The sequence below is a fragment of the Corvus brachyrhynchos genome, unplaced genomic scaffold, assembly GCF_000691975.1.
Source record: "Corvus brachyrhynchos isolate BGI_N302 unplaced genomic scaffold, ASM69197v1 scaffold30, whole genome shotgun sequence".
Classification (NCBI taxonomy): Eukaryota; Metazoa; Chordata; class Aves; order Passeriformes; family Corvidae; genus Corvus; species Corvus brachyrhynchos.
Genome location: NW_008235742.1, coordinates 1,086,399 through 1,095,247, shown reverse-complemented (window position 1 = coordinate 1,095,247; position 8,849 = coordinate 1,086,399). Strand labels below are relative to the sequence as shown.

At 50.4% G+C, this 8,849-nt stretch overlaps 1 protein-coding gene across 1 annotated transcript; it reads right to left on the bottom strand.

Annotated features, from left to right (window-relative positions):
• Positions 1-46: 46 nt before the first annotated feature.
• On the bottom strand, positions 47-8,658 carry TTC25 (tetratricopeptide repeat domain 25; the record flags this gene model as incomplete). Its single annotated transcript, XM_017746801.1, has 11 exons — positions 47-295; positions 742-823; positions 1,046-1,146; positions 1,312-1,508; positions 1,703-1,789; positions 3,260-3,467; positions 3,786-4,010; positions 4,787-4,937; positions 5,635-5,696; positions 7,920-8,073; positions 8,359-8,658. Coding segments are annotated over 11 exons (1,674 nt in total), but the record flags the coding sequence as incomplete, so codon positions are not given.
• Between the last annotated feature and the right edge of the window lie 191 nt (positions 8,659-8,849).

The window sequence follows — 8,849 nt, the reverse complement described above, 5'->3', positions numbered from 1 at the left end:
TCAGACCAGCTCTTCCCTGCTAGGGACACACCACTCCAGTGCTAGGTATGGCTCTTACTCAATATTTATTTAATCTTCCCCCCTCGGCTCTACTTTCCCCCACTGCTCTCCTTTATTTCCTTGTCCGTTTCCCCCTCTTTAATGTTTCCATCTGCTTCTATTTCGTTTCTGGCTTCCTCTTTTGGCTTTTAATCCTTTGGCTTTTCATCTTGGCTCTCCGTGAGTTGTTCCTCTTTTTCCTTCTCTTCCACATTCTCAATGGTAATTGTTACGTTTTCACTGCTGATGGAACGATCTGGGAAGGAAAAAGGAAACTTAAGCCACGTTCTAGCACTCAGCAGTTGGGCACGAGAAAGACCCCCGGACTCCCTTGCCCTCACCAGGAATCTCTCACTCCCCTCTACGTTCTGGGACGGCAGGTGCTGGGCTGCACGGCCTGAGGAGACCAGCCCCGGGGGCTGCGGGCACAGAGCCCTGCCAGGATCCCCCCACCGAACCCCAGGAGGGGCGGGGCAGGGCTGGGGTGTGGGGCTGCAGGGGACCCTCAGGGAACGCTGCCATCTCCCGTTCTAAGCTGGGCACGGCCGGATCTGGGAGCGCAGCTGGAGCAATGCTGGACTTCCACCAAGATTTTAATTCAATACTTGCAAGGAAATGGGTGCTGTGGGAATTCTAAGGTGCTGAACAGGAAAGTGGTTTTTTTTTTCCATTTCTGGGCGCAGAGGTGTGAACGACAAGTACCTTGCTGTGAGGGAACCGTCATCGCTTCTTTGTGGCTTTTTTTCAGCTCCGCAATGAAGCTTTTGCTCACATTATCCAAGGCCTGAAAGGGATGTGGTTCTTATGAAAGCCCCAGAAATGCAGCTACATACCCAATATTTCCCTGTTTTCTTTTGCTCTCTGCTATCGTTATGAAGTCCTTTCCTACTGTAAAACTGCATTTCTACTGCATTTCTATGGCATTACTGGCTGGAGTATCCAGCTGGGATAACAGCTCCTCACAGATGCTGCCCAGGGCTCCTCCTCCCCGCAGCAGCCCCCTTACCGTAATGATGCCATTTTGAGCAGCTTCACTGGGCACAAGCTTCGCCTTCTCCAGAGCCCTTTCAAAATTCATGATTGCAGAACGGTAATCTTTCAATTTCACTGGAACAGACAAGGATATCCGCTGGTTTAGCCCAGGATCAGGAGAACAGCAAGAATTAATCAAGCCAGTCTTGAACTGAGCAGTTGCTTTGGCTGTTAAATCCCAGAGATGTTTTCAGACCAGCTTCTACACCCTGAGAGCAAAACCTGTGCCCACATCTTTACCTTGTGCCTGTGCCACCAGCACAGTGGCATGGAGCTGCCACTCCACATCTCCGTCTTCATCTGCTGACTGCAGGGACTTCTGGCCGTAATCTTGGGCTTCTTCAGCTTTATCCAGCTCAAGGTAGCACCGTCCAATTTCATGGAACAGCCAGGCCTTCTCCAGGCTGGATTGGGCCAGTGGAATCTTCTCCTCCCAGCTTCAAGAAGATTAAGACAGACATATCTTTACCAACCCTCACTGGGTACAGTTACGACTCAATCACTGCTTTGATAGCAAAGGGTTCAGGTGTGAAAATTTCCCCAGATCGAGCTGCAGTGAGAACACACGGCTGAAGAGCCGTGACCTGGGTCACTCCAACCCCCGATGTCCTTCCTGCTGGGCTGTACATACGTGTTGATGGCCTGCTGGAACCTGCCGATTCGGGCGTACACGTGGCCGATGTTGTCCAGGGCCCGGGACACGGCGTCCGTCAGAGCGCTGCGGTGGGGAGACAAAGGGATTGTGGCACTGACATTGTCCTGTTCCTCACCCACTCTGGGTTTCTTCAGCCTCATGGTCCCTTTGGTGCCCCCCATGCCCTCAGGGAAGCACTGGGAAGTAAAGGGCCCAGGTCAGGCTGAAAGTCATGAAATCAAGGTTGATTTTTGATTTTATCTACAGGTCTGGCAGCTGACTCCATGAGACACATGGGAAATGGTTTAGCTTTGCCTTTGATTATTATTAATTTTTGTGCAAACCTGGCAGTCCTTGGGAAAATCTTTCCACTTTTCTTTGCCTCCGTTTCCCTCTGTGTCCCTGACACTCATGGATGATTTCTGTCTTTCAAAGCAACAGACCCACAAAGGCATCTGTAGTGTGTCTGCAGGCTCCTGACACCAGCCCTGATCCTGTGCTTGGACTGAGCTTTGTTCCATGCTACAGGCAGCTCCTTCTGTAATAATGAAGCCTGTGGGCTTTAATTTTTTTCTTAATTATCCTCGTTCTCAGCTTCAGAAGCAGCTCTGCCTACCCTTACTTTAGAGATGAAAAAGCCTATGCGAGGAGCAGATAAATGTGATGGGAGTCATGGAATCACAGTCCGGTTGGGGTGAGATCCAGTTCAAACCCCCTTCACGGGGTCATTAACGCGAGTCATTAACGAGTCATTAGCGGCGTCTCCAGGTGCAGCCGCCAGAGGGCGCGGCCCGCCCGTCACCGCCGGCCCTTAAAGGCAACTTCGCGTGTAGAGAGATCCCAAACCCAGGAATCTCCTGCCAATTCCTGCCTTTACCTGGCGCACTCGGGGAGTGCGATCACCAGGAGAGAGGCAACCTTCTCCTAAACCAACATTCATTTCCAAAAGGATTTTTGAAAATGAGAAACAACCACCCAGTGACATTGTGACAGCCCAGTGCACTACTGACAAAAATAAATCCCAAATCACTTCACTTCAAGCCACTGTTCCATGTTTTCTGCTATGCTTTGCAAACTCTTGCTAAATCTAAGACTACATTTTGCTCCTCCGTGGTTCAGCTGGAAGAGCCGTGGGATGTGTCCAGTGCAGACAGGCAAGTGCACCTGGAAGAGACCTTTATTTCAAGCCATGCTTAATGGTCTGTATGAAAAGGGGTTTAAGACAAAATGTAGCAGAAAACTGGTGAGCCTGATCTTCCTGAGAAGGAAGTGCCTGCTCAAGGCTCAAGTGCTGAGACTGGGACTTGTGCTCTTTTGCTTTGCTTCAGCAGATGTTTCAATGTGCCCTGTGCCGTGGGTCCTTAAAAATCTGCTTCAGGCTCCTTATTTTTGAAATAATGAAGATAAAAAGTCACCACAGACCCTAATACTCGGGCAGAGCTGGATGTGTAGTCCTGTTAAACTCACAGGTGATAATTACATAACCTAATGCTAAAACACCCCCACAGAGGTACTTTCCCCTTTCCCCACCCACCTGAACTACCCAGAACTTACTTCTTCCTGGCAAAATCCAGATCCATCTTATGGCTGTGCAAAGCTGCCTCCATCTGTCCCATTGCCAAGTGTGCATTCCCAATACAGCTGTGGAGGTTCCCAATCAGTTCATGCTTGTTGGGAACTTCCTCCTCTGTCCACCCTTGTATCTTTCTCAGCATACGCTCAGCTTTCCTGCAGCTTTCCTCAGCGGAGCCTCTGGCCAGACCTGGGGACAGGGAGCAGAGTTTGACACTGGAGTGTGACACAGAGACATTGAGAAGTTGTGAATTCCCCATCCCTTGAAGTGTTCCAGGCCAGTTTGGACAGGGCTTGGAGCAACCTGGGATAGTGAAAAGTGTCCCTGCCCATGGCGGGGGGGTGGAATGGGGTGAACTTCGAGGTCCCTTCCAACCCAAACCATCTTGGAATTCTGTGATACCCAGGAAGTGAGACCTGGTGAAGTGGGTTACCCTCAGACAAAGCTTGGGAATAGTTAGAGCTCCCAAAGCAGTGGGAGGCACTCAGCTTCCAGCCAGGAACCTACACAACTCAATGTCCTCCATATCCTTTGCGATGGATCTGCCAATGTCAGATGATTTCCGTTTCTTGTCCTGCATCCTCCCCTGCCGCAGCAGCTTGCGCTCGTACACCCGGGCGTACATCGGCTTCTGCTGCTGCCAGAAGTCCCGGCGGTGGTTCAGGTAGGAGATGCCATCCAAAACCAGGTCCATGACTTTGATCCCCTGCCTTGTGCTGCTCTGCATCAAGTCTGGAAATAAGATAAGGTAGAACCCAGGTGAGAATCAACAGACCTGAGCTGCAGCTCAGTGGGGAATTGATTGGGAACGTTTTCCTGCTCTGACACAGACAGTGCTGGAAATGAAAGTGTCCCGTGCTCCTCAGAGCTGAGGTGATGGGGGAGTTAACAAAAAACTCTGTTACCCATCCTGCATGGTTCAGTGAGCTGAGCTGGTGTTCCAGCCCTCTATCTGCTCCCTTCCCTGCTGATCAGAGCCAAGAAGGGGCCCAGAAAGCAGAGCCAGCTGTGCTCTTCTCTGGGACAGAACATCTGTATGGCACATCTGTATTGACAGGGCACTTTGAACAGTGCTGTGGATCAGGCTGGCAGATGGAAACTGAGAGGGCTTTTACCTGCCTGGAAACCAGACCACCCACATGTATAATTAATGCTGGCAATACCACAAAACCTGTGAGCAGACCAAATCTTAAGCACTTCTCTATTTCTGAGTGAAAAGTTCCCTAGAAATATGACTAAAGGAGAATCATCTGTGTGCCTTTTTCTAAAATAAGATACTTCTCCAATTCCTGCATCTTGACCTTAACAGCATTTATAACAAACCCACAGAAGAGTCACAGCCCCATGAGCTGACACCTGCCTGTGTCCCCACCACTGAGAGCACCATGTGCTATGTGAGCTCTGGTACAACTAAGGAAGAGTCACAGGGATATAAAAGAAGAAGAGAAATAAAGAATCATTTTTAAAAGGATGAAAGAAAAATAGAATCTGCTGAGAAGGAGAAACACCTTCATCCTTGAGCAACTTCTCCAGGTACGCCTTGTCAGCATAAAGCTCTCCCAGAAGCTGTCGCTCTGTTTTCGGACTCTGCTTCTTCGTCCGTTTTTGATCCTTAGTCGGTTTATTCTGCTGTTGCTGGTTGTCTTTTTTTCTCTGCAGCTAGAAAAAAGCAAAAGGAGTTGGGGGACATCAGTGGGGAACACTGGGATGAGCAGCATTCTGTTTACACTCCATATAAGACAGCTTCTTTTTTAAATTAAAGCAAAAAGTCAGTGTCTCACCAGCTGCTTTGGCTATGAAATTCTGCAGCCAGTTGTGCTCCCTGGGGACCACAAGGGTGTTATAGAAAGGGCAAGAACTAGTTCTGGCCTCTCAGAGGAACAAGACACTATTGCAATGGAGCACCCAAAAGTGTAGCAATAGAGAAAAGTGTCCATTATCAAAACTGTGACCCTTAAACATCAGGTAAACCCAAAGTCAATACTGGAGCTCACTGTACCCTCCTCGACCTCTGGGCTGTTACTCATTAGCCTCAGATGGGTGACTGGCAACACCCCCAGATATGGGCTGGAGAAGAAATTCCAAACTGGGTTTTGTTACTCCATGGTGACTCTTCCTGCCCTTCTGCCTTCCCCTTTAAATTCTGGGTGGCTTGAGCCAGACCTGCATTAGAAGCAGGTGAGAAACACTCTCATGATGGGCCAGTGTGTTTTAATCCTCAAGAGGCCCTTCAGCAGGCCCACTGCTCCCACAGCCATGTCCCTGTGGGGACTGTCACCCCTCAGGTGCCCATTTCAGGCAGTTTTAGCATTACAACAACTCTAGAAGCTTCTTCAGAAAGAGCCCCATGCTGTACCTCTGCCTGCCTGCTCACGAAGCACAGCTCCTCCGTGTTCTCCAGCTTCACTGCGGATGGATCTGCAGACACAGAGGAGTCCGTGTTAGTGGCCCACAGCAGCCATGCAGGGTGTTGTGAGTAAAATGCCCATCAAGGTGCCAAGCCCAAAGTGTTTGGTTTCAACCAAAGCTTTTCTAACTCTTGCCCATGGAATACGGGTGTTGGTGTGTTCGGGAAGCAGGGAATGCAGCTCATCCACTAGCTCCTCTTGGGATTTTAATTCACACAGCACGGGGGCTCCTGTTGCAATATTCCTACAGACAGGGTACATCCTGCATGGAAACTGAAGAAGGAGAAGGATGCAGGTTCTTCTGGGGGATCACAGCTGAAGCATAAAATTGAAAGAAAGGCATTTTAAAGGTTTGCGCACTGATTAGGGCAAAATACCCGTTGTGTTTTCACTGACGCCCAGTTCTACCATCTGTCTGCACCCTGGGAGGGGAGAGTGAGGAACAGCTCTTTCTTTGTTCTGGGGGAAGGACAGAGCTTCCAAGGCTGCTGCAGAATTCCCTTAGGCACAACCATAGCCCAGGCCAGCAGCACGAACACAGGCAGATTACGGGAGCAGGTGTTCCTGATCCTTCCAGGTAAAGCAGAGTCAGGGAAGCAGTTTGGGGATGGACCCTGTTAATGTGTGTGCATTTCCCAGCTATTCAAACATCTAAAGCCGTGCTGACGTGTTTCCATGCTTCCCTGCATCTCAGAGCTATTGACTGATTTAAAGTAAGTTTTCTAGTTTTTTAATCCATTCCTGTGCCTGCAGCCCAGGGGCTCAAAGGTGGTTAAGAGTTCTTGGCTTGGGATACTGAGCTGGAAAGATTTCAGCTGGGAGCTGTGATGATATTTGAGCATTGTGCTAAGCTCAGGAAGCAGAAGGAATGGAGGAAAGCAAGCCAGATCTGGAAATCTTCCCTGTTTTCTAAATAACTATCCCATATGAAAGTGCTGCAGGCTCTGGTGCCACTGGCACATGTTAATCCCTGGCACTGGGGGAGGGCTGAAATTTTGAAATTTTGGGAGAGGGAGGCCCTGGCCTATCTGGGGATCTGTGTAGGGTGTGAGTGGGGCATGTCAGGAGCTGGGCAGGGACAGGCTCCGGGATCCACCCGAGCGGTTCCAACCCGCCAGACAGGTTTGGCAGCCCCAGATGAGCCCTGCATGGGTGCTCCACTCACGTGTCAGAGGTGGCAGCCCCAGGTGAGGTGTGTCTGGTCAACACAGTGGGGCACGTCCTGTCCATGCCCGCTAGCAGAGCTGAGAGAAAAACTAAGGGAAAAGGGACAAGTTTTCAGTTTGTTTTGAACCCCACGAGGTCCTTGGCCTTTCCTGCCTCTACAGGACCTGCTCAATGATCTGAGCCACGAATGATGAAAGCAGAGCTCGTTACAAGAGTCAACAGTTTCACTGCTCTTGTGCAATGAAAACTGGAGGAGAGTCAGGATTTGAGGAGGCCAGTCTGAGGTAGCATGGCATATTTCCTTCCAAACTTTGAATACAGGGATAAAGGTCTCAAAATGGATTCTGTAATTAGTGCTGGAGGTAGATCATAGGATCATAGAATCCCTGAATGGTTTAGATTGGAAGAGACCTTAGAGCTCATCCAGTTCCATCCCCTGGAATTCCACCTCCCATGGTCAAAGACACCTTCCATTAGACCAGGTTGCTCCAAGCCACGTCCAACCTGGCCTTGGAAACTTCCAGAGATGGGGCAGCCACAGCTGCTCTGGGCAACCTGTGCCAGGGCCTCCCCACCCTCACAGGGAAGAATTTCTTCCCAATATCCCATCTAACCCTGCCCTTGGGCAGTGGGAAGCCATTCCTCCTTGTCCTGGCACTCCAGGCCCTTGTAAATAGTATTTCCAACTTTCTTGTCAGCTCCCCTCATGTACTGGGAGGCCACAGTCAGGTCGCTGATGAGATGAGCTGCTCTGGTCTGTATTCCCTGGAATGTTTCCATGATGATTTTGGAAAATGGAGTGTCAGGACTTACCTACAGAACTAAAGGGATCAGACACTGTGTATGTACAGGGCAGAAGTAAAGAACAAAAGACAAAAAGAGCAAGATTGGCTCTTTGTGGTGCTTCCTGCTGCTTCTGGATTTATCTGCCACAAATAACATGGCCCCAGAAGCAGAGAGACTCTGGTGTGGGGCTCTTGGGTCACTTGCAGAGCTGATTTGCCATCAGCTGGGCCCTGAACAGCGTCATCCAGGCTCATGGGGGCCAGAAAGTGACACTTCTTACTCCCAAGGCAGTTGATAATCGCCTCCTCGGCCTTGTTGATGCCCAGCTGGAATTTGTGTATATCTGGGCGGAGCCTCCGGCCTCGGTGGTAAAACACCAGCGCGAACTCAAAGTCACCCATGGTGTACAGTGTCTCTGCTTTTTGGTAAAGCCCCTAAAATGACATTTGGGAAACAAAATTATTAAAAGGAGGGAAAACTTTCATGGATCTCAAGTAACTCCTGCCAGGCAGAAGTGAGAGCCCAGGGCTGTAACAACTTGCATACATTAAACCCCAAACCTGGAGGTGCCTGAGCACCTCGACAGCTCCGAGAGCAATAGAAATCTCAGGAGTGTTTGGAGTGAGCTCCTTCCTCACAGCTCTGCCTCAGACCCTCCAGGGTCTCCCAGATCCAGGCCAGCCCTTGGCCACCCCCCTCCTACCACTTCAGCTGGTTACCTCGGGGAATGTTTTGTCAATTTTGAGCGAGGCTTCAGCATCTTTCAAGGAGTTTTCTGTGTCTCCAAGCTTCAGGAAACACTTGGAGCGGGTGATAAGGCAGTGCTTGTCTCCTGCCCTCAGTTTCAGCGCCTGGAACCACAGACATGGACATGTCACCAGCGCTGGACATGTCACCAGACATGGACATGTCACCAGTGCTGGCTCAACACCACAAATACACAATTGCAGGTATTTGATGCCACCTGCACAGTTCCCACATGGATCTTGACGACGGATGAGGACAAAACCACAAGGTTTTTAGTGATAAGAGTGTTCTCTTGTTGTTCACAGGTTCTCTATGCTGCAGGCGCTGCCCTGTCCCTGAACTGCCCTGTCTGGGTCACCCCCTCGTGCCGAGACCTTCTGGGGACACGTCCCTCCGTGCCTTCCCCTCTTTCCATGGGTCCCCCCCCGCCTCTGCCCCCGCCTGAAACGAGCGGGGGCCCCCC